The sequence below is a fragment of the Hyla sarda genome, chromosome 5 (assembly GCF_029499605.1).
Source record: "Hyla sarda isolate aHylSar1 chromosome 5, aHylSar1.hap1, whole genome shotgun sequence".
Taxonomy (NCBI): domain Eukaryota; kingdom Metazoa; phylum Chordata; class Amphibia; order Anura; family Hylidae; genus Hyla; species Hyla sarda.
In genome coordinates this window covers 143,750,438-143,772,861 of record NC_079193.1, presented here as the reverse complement: position 1 = coordinate 143,772,861, position 22,424 = coordinate 143,750,438, and the positions used below count along the sequence as shown (strand labels likewise).

The 22,424-nt window shown below is 44.2% G+C and overlaps 1 protein-coding gene across 3 annotated transcripts in view; it reads right to left on the bottom strand.

Annotated features, from left to right (window-relative positions):
* BMPER (BMP binding endothelial regulator) overlaps window positions 1-22,424 on the bottom strand; it is a 314,190-nt gene that overhangs the window by 138,931 nt on the left and 152,835 nt on the right. For all 3 annotated transcript variants that reach the window (XM_056520437.1, XM_056520438.1, XM_056520439.1), the window contains one exon: window positions 15,598-15,707. In XM_056520437.1, the coding sequence (XP_056376412.1) occupies window positions 15,598-15,707 (110 nt within the window). The remainder of the gene's footprint in view (window positions 1-15,597; window positions 15,708-22,424) is intronic.

The window sequence follows — 22,424 nt, the reverse complement described above, 5'->3', positions numbered from 1 at the left end:
GGGATGAGACTGTGAGGTGAAAGGTTTATGCATGCGAATATTCTTTGAAATTCCGCCCTACTTATGCCTGTGAGCCAATGAGAGTTCTGAAAGCACAGTTGTCAGAGCTTAGCAACGTCCCTAGCAACCAATAGAAACTTGCTGGCATGACCAGTATATAGCATCACTCCCCACAAGCATTCCTTTTCAGATTCACATGGTGGTTTAGAGAGGAGAGTGTTTCTGTGTTTTTGCTTGCGTCCTTTGTGCCTTGTATCCTGTGACAACCAATTGCTTTTTTTAAAGCAGAAGAGAACCCAATTGTTTTTTTTTTAAACAGAAGAAGCACAACTGATAACACAGTGATAACTCTCTGAGTACAGATAATGTAGTTGATGTGAACTGCAGTCCTATGTAACACCACAGATAACAGTGATAACTCTCTGAGTACAGATAATGTATAGATGTGACCTGCAGTCCTATGTAACACCACAGATAACACAGTGATAACTCTCTGAGTACAGATAATGTAGTAGATGTGACCTGCAATCCCATGTAACACTACAGATAACACCGTGATAACTCTCTGAGTACAGATAATGTAGTAGATGTGACCTGCAGTCCTATGTAATACCACAGATAACACAGTGCTCCAAAGTGAGAGCGCCATGCGCATTTGAGGACTAAATTAGGGAATTGCATAGGGGTGGACATAGGGGTATTGTACGCTAGTGATTCCCAAACAGGGTGCCTCCAGCTGTTGCTAAACTCCCAGCATGCCTGGACAGTCAATGGCTGTCCGGTAATACTGGGGAGTTGTTTTGCAACAGCTGGAGGCTCCGTTTAGGAAACAGTGCCGTACCAAACATTTTTAATTTTTATTGGGGAGGGGAGGGGGGCTGTGTAGGGGTATGTGTATATGTAGTGTTTTTTTACTTTTTATTTTGTGTTAGTGTAGTGTAATGTAGTGTTTTTAGGGTACAGTCACACGGGCGGGGCTTCACAGTAGTTTCCCGCTGAGAGTTTGAGCTGCAGCGCAAAATTTGCTTCAGCTACAAACACACTGTAAGCCCCTGCCCATGTGAATGTACCCTGCATGGGGGGGATGCAGCGAGTTGCATGGAGGGAGTTGTAGTTTAGCAACAGCTGAAGGCACAATGGTTGCGAAACACTGAGAGTTTGTTACCTAACTCAGTGTTTCACAACCAGGGTGCCTCCAGCTGTTGCAAAACTACAACTCCCAGCAGGCATGGTCTGTCAGTGCATGCTGGGAGTTGTAGTTTTGCAACAGCTGGAGACACACTGTTTGGGAAACACTGCTATCTGAGCTTATATCATAACTTTTAACCCCTTAACGACGCAGGACGTATATTTACGTCCTGCGCTGGCTCCCGCGATATGAAGCATCCTGCATCATATCGCGCCGGTACCGGTGCTCATCAACGGCCGGGACCCGCGGCTAATACCACACATCGCCGATCGCGGCGATGTGCGGTATTAACCCTTTAGAAGCGGCGGTCAAAGCTGACCGCCGCTTCTAAAGTGAAACTGAAAGTGACCCGGCTGCTCAGTCGGGCTGTTCGGGACCGCCGCGGTGAAATCGCGGCGTCCCAAACAGCTGACCGGACACCTGGAGGGCCCTTACCTGCCTCCTCGGTGTCCGATCGACGAATGACTGCTCCGTGCCTGAGATCCAGGCAGGAGCAGTCAAGCGCCGATAATGCTGATCACAGGCGTGTTAATACACGCCAGTGATCAGCATAGGAGATCAGTGTGTGCAGTGTTATAGGTCCCTATGGGAGCTATAACACTGCAAAAAAAATGTAAAAAAAAAGTGTTAATAAAGGTCATTTAACCCCTTCCCTAATAAAAGTTAAAATCACCCCCCTTTTCCCATAAAAAAAATAAAACAGTGTAAAAAAAAAAAAAAAAAAAACATATGTGGTATCGCCGCGTGCGTAAATGTCCGAACTATAAAAATATATCATTAATTAAACCACACGGTCAATGGCGTATGCGCAAAAAAAATTCCAAAGTCCAAAAAAGCTTATTTTGGTCACTTTTTATACCATAAAAAAAAAATGAATAAAAAGTGATCAAAAAGTCCGATCAAAACAAAAATCATACTGATAAAAACTTCAGATCACGGCGCAAAAAATGAGTCCTCATACCGCCCTGTACGTGGAAAAATAAAAAAGTTATAGGGGTCAGAAGATGACATTTTTAAGCGTATAAATTTTTCTGCATGTTATGACTTTTTCCAGAAGTGCGACAAAATCAAACCTATATAAGTAGGGTATCATTTTAACCGTATGGACCTACAGAATAATGATAAGGTGTAATTTTTACCGAAATATGCACTGCGTAGAAACAGAAGCCCCCAAAAGTTACAAAATGGCGTTTTTTTTCCGATTTTGTCGCACAATGATTTTTTTTTCCGTTTCGCCGCGCATTTTTGGGTAAAATGACTAATGTCACTGCAAAGTAGAATTGGCGACGCAAAAAATAAGCCATAATATGGATTTTTAGGTGGAAAATTGAAAGGGTTATGATTTTTAAAAGGTAAGGAGGAAAAAACAAAAGTGCAAAAACGGAAAAACCCTGAGTCCTTAAGGGGTTAAACTAGTCTAAAATGCAGTTAAATATAATGAAATAACAGTGGTGACATTACTTACACAAATCAGCAGTTTTTCCTCACTTGGTGAAAAGTTACTCCCCACCATCTTTGCTTCGCAGGGCAGCAGAAAATCGCAATGCGAAAAGCAACTGGCAAAGATCCAGGAAATGATCTCCGTTCTCGCATGATGTCATAGCGTGCATGCGCAGACGAGCGAAATTTTGCAATAGCTAAATTTCGCAATGGTGAAATTTCGCAATGGAAAAAAAAACCTCATGAATATCACAAATATTAGAATTTCACGAATATGGGACGAATATTCGTCCTCATATTCGCAAAATATTACCAATTCGAATATGGCATATGCCGCTCATCACTAGTAGTGTAGTGTTTTTAGGGTACATTCACATCGGCAGTGGTTTACGGTTAGTTTCCCACTAGGAGTTTGCGCTGCGATGGAAACTTTGCCACACCTCAAACTTGATGCAGAAAACTCACTGTAAACCTGCCCGTGTGAATGTACCCTGTACATTCACATGGAGGAGGGGGGGACCTCCAGCTGTTGCAAAACTACAACTCCCAGCATGCACTGACAGACTGGATGCACTTGCTACAGCTGGAGGCACACTGGTTGGAAAACTTTCAGTTAGGTTCTGTTATCTAACTCAGTATTTTCCAACCAGTGTGCCTCCAGCTGTTGCAAAACTACAACTCCTAGCATGTACTGATCACCGAAGGGCATGCTAAGAGATGTAGTTATACAACAGCTGGAGGTGCACAACTACAACTCCAAGCAAGGCAAGACAGCCGTTTGCTGTTCGTGCATGCTGCGAGTTGTAGTTTTGCAAGATTTAGAGGGCCACGGTTTAGAAACCACCACACAGGGATCTCCAAACTGTAGCCCTCCAGCTGTTGCAATTAGCATGCTGGGCATGCTAGGAGTTGTAGTTTTGCAACATCTGGAGGGCTACAGTTTAGAGACCACTGTATAGTGGTCTCAAACTGTAGCCCTCCAGATGTTGCTAGGCAACTCACCGGCTTCCATAGTATGCAGCAGGGAGCCAGCCGCACATCATCGCCGCTCGCCGATGGTAAGTGACCTCCGGCGCCGGTCACTGTCGGTTTCCTCGTTCTGCCCGGACTACTGTGGGTGGGCAGAACGGGGGAAACGAACTTTAACCCCCCTGCCCCCGATCTGCTATTGGTCATTCGCTTCTGACCGACCAATAGCTGGGATAAGAGAAATGGTGGCACCCCTGTCACCTCACTCCTATCCTTTAAGGGGGATCAGGGGTGTCTTGGACAACCCCGATCCCCCTTATTTTCCGGGTCACTGAGTCACCGGAGACCCGCTTGACCCAGAATCGCCGCAGAATGCCGACATGGGGGGTCTCAGGACACCCCTTGGCAATGTGCCGGGATGCCTGCTGAATGATTTCAGCAGGCATCCCGATCCGGTCCCCGACCGGCTAGCGGCGGGGACCAAAATTTCCACGGGCGTACCCATACGCCCTCAAGTCCTTAAGGAATCTAAAATGGGGGCGTATGGATATGGGGTTAAGCATACTGTACCACATTTTTATACCCTCATAAGTGCATACCACATATGTAAATCTAAGTAGTGTGCTATTTTATATCTTTTAATCTGTCAAGGGCCTACATACTGTGAAAGGACAGCCAAATGTAATCACCAGATGGTGTTTTACTAACATACGTTTTTTTAAGCATACTGTACCACATTTTTCTGCCCTCATAAGTGCATACCACATACGTACATCTAAGTGGTGTACTTTTTTGTGCATGTTAATCTGTCAAGGGCCTACATACTGTGAAAGGACTACCAAAAGTAATCACCAGCTGGTGTTTTACTAAAATACGTTTTTTTAAGCATACTGTACCACATTTTTCTGCCCTCATAAGTGCATACCACATACGTACATCTAAGTGGTGTACTTTTTGTGCCTGTTAATATGTCAAGGGCCTACATACTGTGAAAGGACTACCAAAAGTAATCACCGGCTGGTGTTTACTCCAATTTGTTTATTAAGCGTACAGTAGCGCATTTTTCTGCCCTCATAAGTGCATACCACATACAAACATCTAAGTGGTGTACTATTTTTATACTGTACCACATTTTTCTGCCCTCATAAGTGCATACCACATACGTACATCTAAGTGGTGTACTTTTTTTTTTACCCGTTAATCTGTCAAGGACCTACATACTGTGAAAGGACAGCCAAAAGTAATCACCTGGTGTTTTACTAAAATATGTTTTTTTAAGCATACTGTATCGCATTTTTCTGCCCTCATAAGTGCATACCACATACCTACATCTAAGTAGTGTACTATTTAGTACCTGATAATCTGTTAAGGGCCTAGATACTGTGAAAGTCAAGTCAATAATACACACCTGCTGCTGTTCTAGACAAATACTGTTTTAAGCATAGTGAAGCTTATTGTACTCCCCTTATATACGCACTAAGTATGTCAGGCAGAGAAGTGCCAGGATGTGCACAGAGGAGTGGAAGAGGCCTACATTCATCAGGCAGAGGTCGCAGCAGACTGGGGGCGAGTGGTAGCAAGAGTCGCAGCGAGAGGCCTGAGCTCCCGGTATCAGCTAGCGGTCGTGTCTTGACCAGCAACCCATATGCCGTCATCGATTGGTTAATACGGTCAAACACTTCATCACAAGTGACATCTGATACCCCCAGTCAACAGTCGGTGTGTTTCTCAGACACAACCCTCAGTTGACATGGACCGGAAGCAGTCCATGTCCTCCCATTGCCTCTGTCCTATGCTGTTCCGTCCCCTACAGAAGTATCTTATGCTGTGGGTTCAGCTCCCCTATTCACTGAGGACGATATAATAGAGGACAGTTAGCAGCTACTGCCCAGCCAAGAAGTGGAGGAGACATCTGCCGCTTCCTCCGTTAGGCAGGCAAGTAGTGATGAGGAGAGTGACGTGGGAAGTGGTGTTGCCAGCGTTCAGGGTCCTGAAGCAGACACTGTTGAGGAGCCTGAGGAGGACATCAGTGGCGTGCAGACACTTGTTGATGATGATGAAGCTGATCGCAATTGGGAGCCTGGTGCAGAAGGGGCTTCATCATCATCAGGAGAAGAGAGTTGCAGGTTGCCCGTGAGGCAGCAGCTGAGCCAGCAAGGTGGTAACATGGAAAGTGAAAAAATTGTGTAGCTCACCTAGGATATAAGATATAAGATATAGTACTCGAGGTTAATGGTGTTGCCTTCACCCTAAAAAGGCCTATAGCTAAATAGTATTGTGAATATATAATTACCAGTCCTCTAAAGTACTATAAGTATAGATTATAGAATAGTGAAAAATAGAATAGAAGATGATGGTATAAGTATATACTGTTTATTATATGTTGTGTGCCTTCACCTCAGCAGGGCCCTTGCATAAGGTGAAAGGCAATATAAAACACTTTATAAAATGTAGCAGTAAAATTGTTATAAAACGTCAAATAACTGTCATTAAAAAATAAAAAATATGTCTGTCAATAAAGAAGAAATCTAAAATATGCTTATTGCACTTAATCCGTTGGTGATATAGTTCGTATATCTGTAGATTGTACTTATCCGTAGGTGATATAGTTCATATATGTGTACACTTATTGCACTTAGTTCGTTGGTATTATAATTCTTGCAGAAACAGTTCTTTATAACTAGTGCAAATGAGTATAGATATGCCTTAGTATATCGCGCTGTATTAGAAGAGCGCTGTAATAATTATCGGTGCACAGCACCACTCACCACCCGCAGGATACACTTATGCTCGGGGCTGGTACGGCTGCAACGGCTTTGTCCTGTGCTGTCAGCGGCCGCGTCCTTGGTTGTAGAGGATGCCCGTCTGTGTGGGGAGTGAGTGGCACTCCGGCAGTCTGTGGGTCCCAAACTGGCACGGCAGGCGTACGGCCTTTTGCAGTAATGTCCGGGGCTTACGTAGGGAAGCCGGGGCTGTGGATGGTGGATGCAGCTGGATCGGAGAAGGCGTTCCTCGTGTCTGACCTAGGAGCTATGCGCGCGTGTGTTGTGGTGGTCTCCAAATGAGGGGCATCCAGCAGTTTCAAATGGCAAGATGAGGATTTTGGATTGTTGTGCAAACTGCATAAAATATTATTATGCTAGACGCTTTCAATGCCTCGGGCATTTTCTTCAGTAGCAAGGTGGTAACATGGTTGGCAGTCAGCATGGTGGCAGAAGTGGAAATTCTGGAGCAAAACGTGTCAGGGGGAGACCACCTGCTTCCCGGCAGCCTACCTTCCCAGGAGGTAGTGGAACAGGGGTTCCTGGAGACAGCAGTAATAGCAGTCAATTAGTGCGGACTGTTGGTGGGAAAATCAGCAACTCGGCGGTGTGCCAGTTTTTCATCAAGCATCCAGAGGAAGTTCACATAGCCACATGCAAGATATGTTGGTAGAAGGTGAAGCGTGGCCAGGTTCCCAATGTTGGCACCACTGCCCTGCGTCAACATATGCTTCGCCACCATAAAGCGGCCTGGGAGAACCGTGGCTCTGATGTAGTGGTCCAGCCTGCTGCATCACCCAGTAGCAAGCCGATCCCTCTTTCAGCTAGCCAAGGCTCCACCACCTCCTTCTGTCGCTCCAGATGCTCCTTCTCCTCCTACTTTTAGTCAGCAATTCCACAAACAATCCATCGGCGAAGCCATGTCCACGAGACAACAGTATGCGCCCACTCATCCAACGGTGCAGAAGCTGAAAGCTTCTCCTAAGCTGTGCTCCTAAGTTGCTGGTGTTGCAGTCCCTCCCTTTTCAAATGGTGGACTGTGCACCTTTCAGAGAACTGATGGCTTGTGCCGAGCCGAGGTGAAGAGTGCAAAGCCGTCATTTCTCTGCGAATAAGGCAGTACCAGCCCTACACAATTTTGTGGAAGAGAAGGTGAGCAAGTCCTTGAGCCTGTCGGTGTGTACCAAAGTGCACAGCAGCGCCGATGTATGGAGCTGTAACTATGGTCAGGGACAATACATGTCCTTTACGGCTCACTGAGTGAATGTGGTTCCTGCACAGCCACAACACCAACTAGGACAAGTCACGCTGCTTCCTTCTCCACGCTCTCAGGCCATCGGTCCTGTGACAGTGTGCGACTCCACCTCCTCCACCGTGTCCTCAGCCTCCACTGCCCAGACAAGTCTCAGTGGCCCTTCAGCATACCATGTGTGCAGGGCACAGCGGTGTCACGCTGTTCTTCACATGGTTTGCCTTGGCAAAAAGAGTCATACGGGGGGAGGAACTGCAAAACGTAATTTGTGAAGAAATCGGAGCATGGCTTACTCCACGAAAACTGGAAATGGGAACCATGGTGACTGATAACGGGAAGAACATCTTGCATGCGCTACGACTGGGAAGGCTGAGCCATGCGCCCTTCATGGCACATGTGTTCAATCTGGTTGTGAAGCAGTTCTTGAAGTATTCCCCCCATTTGCAAGACATCCTAACAATGGGAAGGAAACTTTGCATGCACTTCAGCCACTCGTACACCGCAAAGCACACCCTCCTTGTGCTGCAGTGTCAGAAAGGTATCCCCCAACATAGTCTGATTTGAGAAGTTGCCACACATTGGAATTCCACTCTCCATATGTTGGACTGACTGTACGAACAGAGAAAAGCCATCACCCATTTCTTGATGATCCAAGCAGATAGGGGTACTCCCCTGTGGAACTTAAATGTGAACCAGTGGCAGCACATACGTTACACCTGCCGTTTGCTCAGACCTAGTGTTGCTCACGAATATTCGCAATTCGAATATTATTCGCGAATATCGCATATTCGCGAATTACGAATATTCTTTTTTTTTTTTTCACAGTACACATCACAGTGATCACCCCTCTCTGCTTCCAGCTTGTGTGGTGTAAAGAAGGCTGTAATACTACTGTGTGAGACTGGCGCGCGAAAATTTGCATATGCGAACATTAGCATATGCTAATTTTCGCATATGCGAATTTTCGCGTATGCTAATTTTGTATATGCTAACATTCACATATGTTAATTTTCGCATATATGCGAAAATAAAACGAGAATATGACGAATATGCGAATATATGACGAATATTCGTCCATATATTCGCGAATATTCGCAAATTCGAATATGGCCTATGCCGCTCAACACTACTCAGACCCTTTGAGGAAGCCACATTATTAGTCGCCAGGATTACGGGATGAACAACATCATTCCACTGCTTCATTTCTTACAACACGTGTTGGAAACTATGGCTGGTCAGGGCAATGGAGACGTGGTGCCTACATCTCACGGCCACATGAGTCCTGTGGGGGGCTGAACTGAAGGAGGAGGAGGGAGAGGGGCATTTTTTCTAGTAATCTGACAGGAGAGGAGGAGCAGGAGCAGCAAGAGGAGCTAGAGAGTTCTGAGGAAGGCGAGACAGAAGACCCAGACCCACCCTGGCAGTATGCAGTGGAGATGGAGGAAGGGAGTGCCTCCGAGTCACATGCACAAATGGCACAATGCCGTCACGTGTAGTGACGGACGAATTGTCACCATACGGCAGCGGGATGACTTTTGGATCTCCACCTTAATGGACCATCGTTACCGCCACAAAATAGGGGCCTTTTTTACACCCACTGAAAGGGAGGACAAAATGACCTACTACAGAGGCATCCTATGTAGTCAGTTGGCTGATGCCTATCGGCGCCATCGTTCATCCTCTCGCAGGTCTGAATCGGGGGGCCCCCTGCGCTCACCTTCAACTGCCATGGCAGCTGGGGAGGGGTGGCAGGAGCAGTACCAGGTCCATCAGCCTGAGTCTACAGTCGCTGATGAGTAGCTCTCTTCACCCGCATAGTGAAGCAACTCATCAGCAGCAGGTACACCTGGAGCAGGACCTGAACCAGCAGATGGTGGCATACCTTGACATGCCCATGCCAACACACCTTGACTTCTGGGTAACCAAAGTTGACTAACAAAGTTTGCCCTGGAAAAGCTGTCCTGCCCGGCCAGTAGCGTGCCATCAGAGTGGGTGTTTAGTGTGGCGGGGGCCATAGTCACCCCAAGGAGAACTGGTCTGTCCGCGTAAAATGAGAGTAGGCATGGATCAGCCAGGATTTCCAACCAATAATGCCTGAAGCATGAGAGTAGATTGACCATGGTGCCACACCAACACTTCACAAATATGGATAGTGCCAAACAGATTGATGGCGTTGCTCCCCAGTTACATAAATTCCTCCGCATCAGACCTTTTTTCACCCACTTTCGTCAACGGGTATTGGTATTGCCACCCACCGCACCACTCTGTCACCGGGTCACTTTCAGGACTCCTGATGCTGCTGTTGCCACCTACAGGCTGTCTCATTCAGCCACTATATAGTCTCTTCTCATGCTTCAGCCAACTCCGGGCTGTGTCATTAAGCCACTATATGGTCTCCTCATGCTTCAGCCAAATCCAGGTTGTACCATCCAGACATTATATGGTCTCCCCATGCTGCCACAAACTCCAGGCAGTCATTCAGCCACTATATGGTCTCCTCATACTCATACTGATGCCACCTCCAGGCTGTCTCATTCAGCCACTATATGGTCTCCTCATGCGTCAGCCACCTCCAGGCTGTGCCATTCAGCCACTATATGGTCTCTTTATGCTGCCACAAACTCCAGGCTGTGCCATTAAGCCACTATATGGTCTCCTCATGCGTCAGCCAACTCCAGGCTGTGCCATTCATCCAATATATGATTTACTGATGCTTCAGCCAGCTCCAGTCTGTGTAATTCAGTAACTACATGGTTTAGTGATGCTGTTGGGCCTAGGACATTACCTATATATGTCTATGGTAGCACTAGGTACCATACATCTTCAATGGTAATTTCAAAATTAATCTTTTATAATTAGAGATTGTGATGCCCTATTGTTTCCTCATCTGCCGACCAACTCCAGGCTGTGCCATACAGACACTATATGGTGTCCTCATACTGATGCCACCTCCAGGCTGTCTCATTCAGCCACTATATGGTCTCCTCATACTGATGCCACCTTCAGGCTTTCTCATTCAGCCACTATATGGTCTCCTCATGCGTCAGCCACCTCCACAATGTGCCATTCAGCCACTATATGGCCTCTTCATGCTGCCACAAACTCCAGGCTGTACCATTCAGCCACATTATGGTCTCCTCATGCTTCAGACAACTCCAGGCTGTGCCGTTCAGCCACTATATGGTCTCCTCATGCTTCAGCCAAATCCAGGTTGTGCCATTCAGACACTATATGGTCTCCCCATGCTGCCACAAATTCCAGGCAGTCATTCAGCCACTATATGGTCTCCTCATACTGATGCCACCTCCAGGCTGTCTCATTCAGCCACTATATGGTCTCCTCATACTGATGCCACCTCCAGGCTATCTCATTCAGCCACTATATGGTCTCCTCATGCGTCAGCCACCTCCAGGCTGTGCCATTCAGCCACTATATGGTCTCCTCATGCTTCAGCCACCTCCAGGCTGTGCCATTCATACGCTATATGGTCTCCTCATGCTTCAGCCAAATGCAGGCTGTGGCATTCAGACACTTTATGGTCTCCCCATGCTGCCACAAACTCCAGGCAGTCATTCAGCCACTATATGGTCTCCTCCTACTGATGCCACCTCCAGGTTCTGTCATTGTGCTGCCATGTGACATGTGATTCCTTGTTAGATTTGGTCCTTTGTACCCACACGCCGGGGTCCAGGACACAAAAACTTGGGAGTTAAAAGTTCAATTTCAAAATCCTTAATTTAAATTTCAAAATCTTAAATGTAAATTTAAAAATCATAAATTTCAATGGTTTACTGATGCTGCTGGGCCTGGGAATAAAAAAATGGTAATGGTAGCACTAGCTACCCAAAATCTTCAGTTTACATTTCAGAATTCATGTTTTAATCTTAGGGATTGTGAAGCTCTAGTGTCTGCTCTTTCTGCTGCCAACTCCTGGCTGTACTATTCAGACACTATATGGTCTCCTCATGCTTCAGCCAACTCCAGGCTGTGCCATTCAGACAATATATGGTTTACTGATGCTGCTGGGTCTGGGCCTAAAACTTTTTTTATGGTAGCACTAGCTACCCTAAATCTTCAATTTCAATTTAAAAATGTGTCTTTTAATCTTAGGGATTGTGAAGCCCTAGTGTCTACTCGTGCTGCTGTCAACTCCTGGCTGAGCCATTCAGACACTATATGGTCTTCTGATGATTCAACCAACTCCAGGCTGTGTCATTCAGCCAATATATATGGTTTGGTTTACTGATGCAGCAGGGATTGTGAAGCCCTAGCACCTACCCATGCTGCTGCCAGCTCCAGGCTGTGTCATTCTGCCACTATATGATCTCCTCATGCTGCCAACACCTCCACACTGTGTCATTCAGCCACTATATCGTCTCCTAATGCTGCCAACACCTCCACGCTGTGTCATTAAGCCACTATATGGTCTCCTCATGCTTCAGCCACAACTAAGCTGTGTCATTCAGGCACTATATGGTCTCATCATGCTGCCAACACCTCCACGCTGTGTCATTCAGCTACTATATGGTCTCCTCATACTGATGCCACCTCCAGGCTCTGTCACTGTGCCGCTCTGTGGCAGTGATTCTAAAAGCGATGCCTGTAATCTGCATGTCATATGGAATAACAGTATTATTTCACAACCCTAAAACACTCTGAAGTGTTCTACACCCCTATTGAGGCTCTCTTTTTTATATAGATTTGCCGTGAATAAATTCGGATCAAAAAAATGTTTTCAAAAAATTTGTCGAATCGGCCGAATCAAGTTTTTGAAAAGTTCGCTCATCTCTAATCCTCACACAGGGAGGGGAGGTGTGGCTGTGAAGCCAGACAGAAATCACATGGTGTTTGTCTTCCAGGAGGGTGGGGGCTACTCTTAGTGAGGGCTTTGCACAAAGACAAGGTGGATCTGATTATTACGTCTTTCTCACACCCCCTGCATGTAAGTGACAGCTGAAAGAGGTAAACTGCTCTGTATAGCTAATGAATTATATTTAGACAAATAATTAGGTTGGTGAGAGGGAAAGGATAGGCTATAGTTTTAGTTCCCCGGAATACCCCTTTAATGATGTTAGTTGTATAACTGTTTGTAATTGATTGATGCAAGTCTAGTGACTGTTGTGTACTTTGTGGATTTTTCTGAAAGTTTACTGTTTACCGTATATACTCGAGTATAAGCCGACCCGAGTATAAGCCGAGACCCCTAATTTCAACCCAAAATCCCAGGAAAAGTTATTGACTCGAGTATAAGCCTAGGGTGGGAAATACCTCATCCCCCCCTGTCATCATCCAGACCCGTCATTAACATCCTCATCATCATCCCCTTGTCATCATCCCACACATCCCCCCTTCATCATCCCCTTGTCATCATCCCACACATCCCCTTATCATCCCACACATCCCCCCTTCATCATCCCCTTGTCATCATCCCACACATCCCCTTATCATCCCACACATCCCCCCTTCATCATCCCCTTGTCATCATCCCACACATCCCCCCTTCATCATCCCCTTGTCATCATCCCACACATCCCCTTATCCCCCACATCCCCCCTTCATCATCCCCTTGTCATCATCCCACACATCCCCTTATCCCACACATCCCCCCTTCATCATCCCCTTGTCATCATCCCACACATCCCCCCTTCATCATCCCCTTGTCATCATCCCACACATCCCCTTATCATCCCACACATCCCCCCTTCATCATCCCCTTGTCATCATCCCACACATCCCCTTATCATCCCACACATCCCCCCTTCATCATCCCCTTGTAATCATCCCACATCCCCCCCCTTCATCATCCCCACCCCCCTTCATCATCCTCTTCTCATCATTCGCCCTCAGTGGTCTTCAACCTGCGGACCTCCAGAGGTTTCAAAACTACAACTCCCAGCAAGCCCGGGCAGCCATCGGCTGTCCGGGCTTGCTGGGAGTTGTAGTTTTGAAACCTCCGGAGGTCCGCAGGTTGAAGACCACTGCGGCCTTCAACATGCGGACCTCCAGAGGTTTCAAAACTACAACTCCCAGCAAGCCCGGGCAGCCATCGGCTGTCCGGGCTTGCTGGGAGTTGTAGTTTTGAAACCTCCGGAGGTCCGCAGGTTGAAGACCACTGCGGCCTTCAACATGCGGACCTCCAGAGGTTTCAAAACTACAACTCCCAGCAAGCCCGGGCAGCCATCTGCTGTCCGGGCTTGCTGGGAGTTGTAGTTTTGAAACCTCCGGAGGTCCGCAGGTTGAAGACCACTGCGGCCTTCAACATCATCCAGCCCCCTCTCACCCCCTTTAGTTCTGAGTACTCACCTCCGCTCGGCGCTGGTCCGGTCCTGCAGGGCTGTCCGGTAAGGAGGTGGTCCGGTGAGGAGGTGGTCCGGGCTGCTATCTTCACCGGGGGCGCCTCTTCTCCGCGCTTCCGGCCCGGAATAGAGCCGTTGCCTAGACAACGACGCATCTGCGTCGTTGTCAAGGCAACGTGACTATTCTGAGGCCGGGCCCGAAGCGCTTAGAAGAGGCCTCCCCGGTGAAGATAGCAGCCCGGACCACCTCCTCACCGGACCACCTCCTTACCGGACAGCCCTGCAGGACCGGACCAGCGCCGAGCGGAGGTGAGTACTCAGAACTAAAGGGGGTGAGAGGGGGCTGGATGATGTTGAAGGCCGCAGTGGTCTTCAACCTGCGGACCTCCGGAGGTTTCAAAACTACAACTCCCAGCAAGCCCGGACAGCCGATGGCTGCCCTGGCTTGCTGGGAGTTGTAGTTTTGAAACCTCTGGAAGTCCGCAGGTTGAAGACCACTGCGGGTGGGGGAGTTCACTCGAGTATAAGCCGAGGGGGGTGTTTTCAGCACGAAAAATCGTGCTGAAAAACTCGGCTTATACTCGAGTATATACGGTAAGTCTTGACACAGCACTTGCTAAAGCACCTGTTGCAAGAGATTATGAGCCCAGTACTGTTGTGGAACATCTAGGACCTGTGGTTCTATAGGGACATAGGAGCTGTTTTCATTCCTTGAGTGTGATATTAGATGGAGCAGTAATACAGTATGTCTATGTAGATGGAGCAGTAATACAGTATGTCCATGCACATGAGCCCTTAATCGGAGGGACTTTCTAACAGATTAATATTCCAGCTCAGTCATATGTTTAAGGTCTTGTGAATTTCCATGTTATTTTACAGGTCTGTGTTGTAAAACATGTATTAAATTATTAGACTGGAGATCATAGAATGCCAAACTGAAGGAATTTCACTGAATCATGTAAAATGTATATAATGTTGAAAAAAGTCTGTCTTTCTTCTTGAACAAAGTTTATTTAATACATTTTGCATAAAGTGTACCTATCATTTAAAAAACCTTTTGAAATCCCCTAGAGAAATGTCAATAGTTTTGATCAGTTGGGAATCTGGGCATTCAGACATCAGCAGATCGCTAGAACAAGGGCACCTAAGCACTTCTCTCCCCACTCTCTGTGCGTATGACACAAGAAGGTCCATAGACTTACATTAGGTCTCTGTCTCGGTCACATGTATAGAGCTGTAAGAGAATAAGCTTAGCGTGCACTTCTCCTGGCTTATTCTAGCGATCAGTTGGGGTCTGGGCTATTTCCATTTAAGATATGTAACACAACAGCAATTGTTGTGCAATATCAAAGTATGGTGATATGGATTCTGCCACTATAGTACAAGTATAGACATATGGAAGGAGAATAAATGATAATTAACAGAAATTAAATCTTACAGGTATAAGATAAAAAGCAAAAAAGATTATAAGAGCATAATTTCCCAAATTACAAAACTATACATGAGATTTAATAGTCCATATGAAAAATGTATTATTTTTATAGTAATGATAAAAACAACATGTCACTAGATCCTTCAGTTTCTCAGTTTCCAAATTTTTTTGGCTTTAGCTCTATCTGGACAAGTGACACATTCAGGGAAAGACATCCAAAATGAAAGCTCATATTTGGCTGCAGGTGCATTACTTACCCTGCAGGTGCATGTCGTGCAGCTGTCATACATAAAGCTGGAATGATTGTCGTAGACATCACTTCGAAAAAGGCAACTGCCAGAAGGCAGGTCAAACACTTTTCTTTGGCCTACAAGAGGAAATAAAATATATAAAATTACAACACAAGTAAATAAATGTAACCATATCAAAAAAGCATTACTATAATTATTAAAAATGTGACTCACATGAAACTTCAAAGGAAAAAAAAGATTTCTTGTTACTTAACCTTTCATGATCCTTTGGTATCAATTCACACTAGTGTTATCAGACCCGCTTTCCAGTCTGGGTTTATAGGATGGATTCCAAAAGAGTTAAAACAGGACATTACAAATTGGATTCATTGAAAATATTCACACTGAAATAACCTCCTTATGTTTCCTTATAAAACTTAAGGCACACAGAGTTACACCAGGGCCCATATACAGTCATGGCCGTAAATGTTGGCACCCCTTAAATTTTTCAAGAAAATTAAGTATTTCTCACAAAAAAGGATTGCAGTAACACATGTTTTGCAATACACATGTTTATTCCCTGTGTGTATTGGAACAAAACCAAAAAAGGGAAGAAATAAAGCAAATTGGACATAATGTCACACCAAGCTCCAAAAATGGGCTGGACAAAATTATTATTGTTTCAAGCATGCGATGATCATTTAAACTCACCAGGGGCAAGTAACAGGTGTGGGCAATATAAAAATCACATTTAAAAACAGATAAAAAGGAGAGAAGTTCACTTAGTCTTTGTATTGTGTATCTGTGTGTGCCACACTTAAGCATGGACAACAGAAAAAGGAAATAACTGTCTTGAGAACCAAAATTGTGGAAAACTATCAACAATTTCAAGGTTACAGGGCCACCTCCAGAGATCTAGATTTGCCTTTGTCCACAGTGCGCAACATTATCTAGAAGTTTGCAACCCATGACACTGTAGCTAATCACCCTGGGCAAGGACGGAAGAGAAAAATTGTTGAAAGGTGTAAACGCAGGATAGTCCGGATGGTGGATAAGCAGCCCCAAACAGGTTCAAAAGATATTCAAGCGGTCTTGCAGGCTCAGGGAACATCTCTGTCATTGTGAACTATCCATCGACATGTAAATGAAATGAAACGCTATGGCAGGAGACCCAGGAGGACCCCACTGCTGGCACAGAGACATAAAAACAAGACTACATTTTGCCAAAATGAACTTGAGTAAGCCTAAATCTTTCTGGGAAAACGTCTTGTGGACAGATGAGACCAAGATAGAGCTTTTTGTTAAGCCTTTTGTTAATCATTCTACTGTTTACCGAAAACGGAATGAGGCCTACAAAGAAAAGAACACAGTACCTACAGTGAAATATGGTGGAGGTACAATGATGTTTTGGGGTTGTTTTGCTGCCTCTGGCACTGGGTGCCTTGAATGTGTGCAAGGCATCATGAAATCTTAGGATTACCAATGGATTTTGGGTCTCACTGTACAGTCCAGTGTCAGAAAGCTGGGTTTGCATTCGAGATCTTGGGTCTTCCAGCAGGACAATGACCCCAAACATATGTCAAAAAGCACCCACAAATGGATGGCAACAAAGCGCTGGAGAGTTCTGAAGTGGTCAGCAATGAGTCCAGATCTAAACCCCATTGAACGCCTGTGGAGAGATCTGTGGAGAGATCTTAAAATTGCTGTTGGGAAAAGGCGCCCTTGCAATAAGAGAGACCTGGAGCAGTTTGCTAAGGAAGAGTGGTCCAACATTCCGGCTGAGAGGTGTAAGAAGCTTATTGATAGTTATAGAAAGCAACTGATTTCAGTTATTTTTTCCAAAGGGTATGCAACCAAATATTAAGTTAAAGGTGCATATAATTTTGTCCAGCCCATTTTTGGAGTTTGGTGTGACAAAGAAACACTTCATTTTCTTCAAACTTCAAAATTTCAGGGGCGCCAACATTTACGGCCATGACTATAGACCTCTATGGGTACCACATTATGTCTGTGTACAGCACAGACCATTTACATAACCTTAATATTGCCTTTTATAGTGAGTATATATGTGTCTCTAAATTTTGCACTGGGATTTTTTACAAAAATGTAGTGGCCATATGTTTTAAGTGTGTGACCGGGAATTCATGAGCCATGCATTCAGAGCCGGGTGCAATTTTCATTTTTAAGGGTCTACTGACCTTAAAAAATGCAAACAGGAGACCACATGTGAGTTTTTACATCTAATATAGTACCAACCAAAAAAAAGGATGCTGTTTATCCCAGTCTTGCAAGTGAACACAGTTGGTGAAGGCTCACTGCTAGACACCTCTGCGCTCCTTCCGTTGTAGCCTGTTGAGGTATCATGGGTCATTAACTTTTTTTTCACCCATTAGAGCTGTCATATATAACATACTGATGATTTCAAAGGAGGAGTATAGGAAGAGGTAGTTGGTGGTGGTTATTTTTTAATGGACCGGAAACAATAAAAAGATGTGCTACAAAAATCTGGACACCTGGTCAAATCGCTTTTCTCTTGCACAGCTGTACATATTTTTCTTGTGAGAGCATATACATACACTTCACAGTTCTAGTAGATGTACAGCATAGTCAAGCCACTATCTCATTGAACACTGGTACATTGTTGCTGGACATATATATCCATGTGTATTCTACAAAGTATTTGGGTAGTAAATCAAGGTCCAGATGTGCACATAGTTCTAAACCATAGCTCCACTTTATAAATCCATTCTTACTTTATCAACAGTGCATTTGTTAAAAAGTGCATTTTCTTGCAAAACGAAAATGTGTAGGAACGTTAGTAATATTAGGCTAAAAAAGAAAATAATAGTCCAGTATCATCAAATGTGTTATCCGGGGAAGAGAACATCAGCACCTACATTAAAGGGGAATTCCAGGGAAAAAAAATGTTTTTTTATATCAACTGACTCCAGAAAGTTAAACAGATTTTTAAATTACTTCTATTAAAAAAATCTTATTCCTTTCAGTAGTTATCAGCTGCTGAAGTTGAGTTGCTCTTTTGCTGACACCTCTGCTTGTCTCAGGAACTGTCCAGAGTAGGAGCAAATCCCCATAGCAAGCATCTAATGCTTCGGACAGTTCCTGAGACAAGCAGAGGTGTCAGCATAGAGCACTGTTATCAGAAAGTAAAGAACAACTCAACTTCAACAGCTGATAACTACTGGAAGGATTCATATTTTTAATATAAGTAATTTACAAATCTGTTTAACTTTCTGGAGCCAGTTGATATAAAAAAGAAAAAGTTTTTTTCTTGGAATAACCCTTTAAAAAAGCATAGTAATGTAGGAGAGGATCTTTATTTCTGTGCAGGTATGGATTTACTTGATCCACTTGTATATTGTAGGCAATGGTGCTTCCTGGCTACAACGTTACCAAAGAGAAGCTCAGTCCAGGACACATTAGTTGGAATCTGCAGTGTAGTGGACATCATACTATGTAAAATACATATTGTAAAATATGGGGCAGGCAACTAAACAATGAAAAAATGTCTCTTTGGTATATACTATAGATAGAAACAGTACTGGAGAAAAAGATGCAAATACAATCCATTTAAAATGTGAATGTTTTAGTACTATAATTCTTGTGGTGAGTATTGCAACTCCAAAGAAGGCTTACATATTGTATAATAAATCATAAGGAATGGTGAACCAATATAAACCAAAAGGGCTATAAGCAACTCCTTTTCTTTCTCACAATGGAGCTACCACCCAAGTTTTAGCATGGTCGATAGGGTTTCTGGCAAAGATATAGATATGAGAAAGGTAGGTGTCAGATTAGATGGTCTCTGTTGTTTATTTCCGAATGGAAGCTAGAGATTAATATGAAGTCAATTCTATAAAAACTTGTAACAAAAAATCTGGTGAAAGCCATATCTCGAACCTTTTATGTAGATAGGATGATCAAGACCTTTTATTGTAGTCTGGATGCTAGGCCACATTAACAGCTGTAACCAATTACAAGTGAAATGTTTTACTTGAACTTACAGCAAGGTCTTATTCTGAAACAAGTTCTTGTTTGTGTTCATCCCAAACCTCCTAACCAACCCCCCCCCCCCACCCCTAAAAAGTAGTAAATTACACACATTCTTATTGATATGTGACTTTAAATAGCATAAGAAAGGAAAGTGACGATCTAGGAAATATAAATAAAATATAAATAAATCTTATTGTTTGTATGGCTGAATATTATATTTTATAATATATTTTAGTGCTGTATCAAGAAGAGACTAGAAACAAAATCCACCAACACCTATTGTAAAAACAGCTGGTACATGTGGGAATCTACCACCCTATTATACGCTCTCCTAGAACTGCAAGGTTATACTATACATCTTTGTTAAGATTTTTGCACCCATGTTTAAAACCATCAGCATGAAAATCAAGCCATAACCATAAATCATATAAATTACACATGTGCATGACAGAGCGCCGTTCAAAGTCAACTACACAGACACCTATGTTACTAGAGACAAATCCATCAAACATAATGTGTAATGGATCCCTGTTGTTTACCTCGGCAGAAAACACAATTCTGGCCATTTGGAATGTAATGCAGAAATGTAAGTGGTTAGTTTAACTGGTTAACTTCATTGATCATGAAAATCAATTTTTCCAGCACAGGCCAACAGGCTTAAGATATTTAACCACCGTCTGTACAAAAAGGTAATTTCAAACACAAGTACAAAACAGAGTAATGCAAGTAATGTTTTGCTTTGCATTTCCTTTCTTAAAGCATTTGACACATTGCAGGTTTCCTTAATAAAATAGATCACATTGGTGTGCTGGATCTAATGCTCCCCTATGGCAAGCTATTTTGGTTATGAACCGTAATGTAAATACAAAGGTTCTCAGCAACATTATAGCATATAAATAGAGATTAGTGAATTTTTGAAAAAATTTGATTTTGCCAATTCGACAAATTTTCCGAATTTTTTTTGGTTCGGTCTGAATTTATTCACAGTGAATCTCTATTAAAAACAGCTATTTCTGGCCTACAGAGAGCCTCAATAGGGATGTAGAATACTTTGCCTTGCTGTAACATGCATAGGGTGTGTGCAGGGTTAGTGAAATAATACTGTTATTCAGAATGACATGCAGATTAGAGGCGTACCTATTAGAATCACTGCAGCAGAGCAACACAATGACAGAGCCTGGAGGTGGAATCAGTATGAGGAGAACATATAGTGGGCAAATGACACAGCGTGGAGGTGGCAGCAGCATGAGGAGGACATAGGGCCTCACAATTGAAAAGATATGACATTTAAATTGAAGATTTCAAATACATGAACCTAAAAAGTTGTATTTAATGTGCTAGCAGCAAGAAAAGACCACATGGCGGTACGGTGAACAGCCTGGAGGGGGCGGAAGCATGAGGAGACCATATAGTGGCTGAATGACACAGTCTAGAGTAGGTGGCAGCAAGAGGAGACCATATAGTGGCTGAATGACACAGCCTGGAGTTGGGGGAAGCATAAGTAGACCATATAGTGGCTGAATGGCACAGCATGGAGTTGGCGGCAGCAAGAGGAGACCATATAGTGGCTGAATGACACAGCCTGGAGTTGGCTGCAGCATGAGGAGACCATATTGTGGCTGATTGACAGCCTAAAGGTGGCGGAAGAATGAGGAGACCATATAGTGGCAGAATGAGACAGCCTGGAGCTGGAACCTTTTGGCTAGCCTTTCACAGTAACTAGGACCACAGGACTTTAACAGGAACAAAATTGTACACCACAGATGTACGTGGTATGCACTTATGAGGGGAGTACAATGCGCTACAGTATGCTTAAAACAGTATTGGTTTACAACACCAGCAGGTGTGTTCTTTTGGATAGCCTTTCACAGGAACTAGGCCCTTAAGACTTTAACAGGAACAAAATGGTACACCACCTATGTATGCACAGGTTACACTTAATAGAGGACAATATGCTCCCCTTCTCAATCAGTAATAGGCACTAATAGCAGGTGATTGTGGCTTTAAGTTCTCTGCTCACCCTAACTGGCTGGCAACTATTAGCTTTTCAGTTGTTGTACACACCAGGGCTGCAGCACACAGTCGCTGTGTACTACGCCCAAAATTGCACTTTCTCTCTCAATCTCTCTCCATTCCCTATCAGTGCTTCTAGGCTGCATTTGGCCTTGAGGTGAATCGCTGCTGTAATACATTCACAATTGCACTTTTTCTCTCAATCTCTCTCCCTCCCCTATGAGTGCTTTTAGGCTAGATATGAGGCTTGAGGTGAATCGCTGCTGTAAAAATGCTTTTCTGTGCAACACACACTACTCTCTGTCCCTTTTTCTCTGCAATATAACGCTGATGTGTGTGGCTGCAAGATGGTTGCCAGCATTCCTTGCCCCATGTTCTGACATGTGGAGCCGCCATCTTAGATGCCCTGGAGCCTGGACCACACTAAATGGACTTTATTGAAGCAATTTGTGCGATTCATTGTGAAGCAAATATTTCCTGAAATTCGTAACGGATTCGGATTCGTCAGATTTGATTCGCTCATCCCTACATATAAAGCATATAATGAGAATATGAAAATATATAGCACAGTAACTGTAGTATTGCAAACAAGAGTATAAACCTACAATACAGAGCTGTGGTGTTTGAAATAAGCCATACTGCAAGGATATTGGTACATTTTAGGGGAGAATAGATAGATAATATTTTATCACAGAGCTTGCCACAAGTTTTTCTTTTCACTCAGATTCTATCGGACATAGAAAAAAGCTCAATATTCTTCTCCATGAAAATGGCGAATCTGCCTGAAACCTGTTTGATGTTGCCCATAGGGACCAATCACAGCTCAGCTT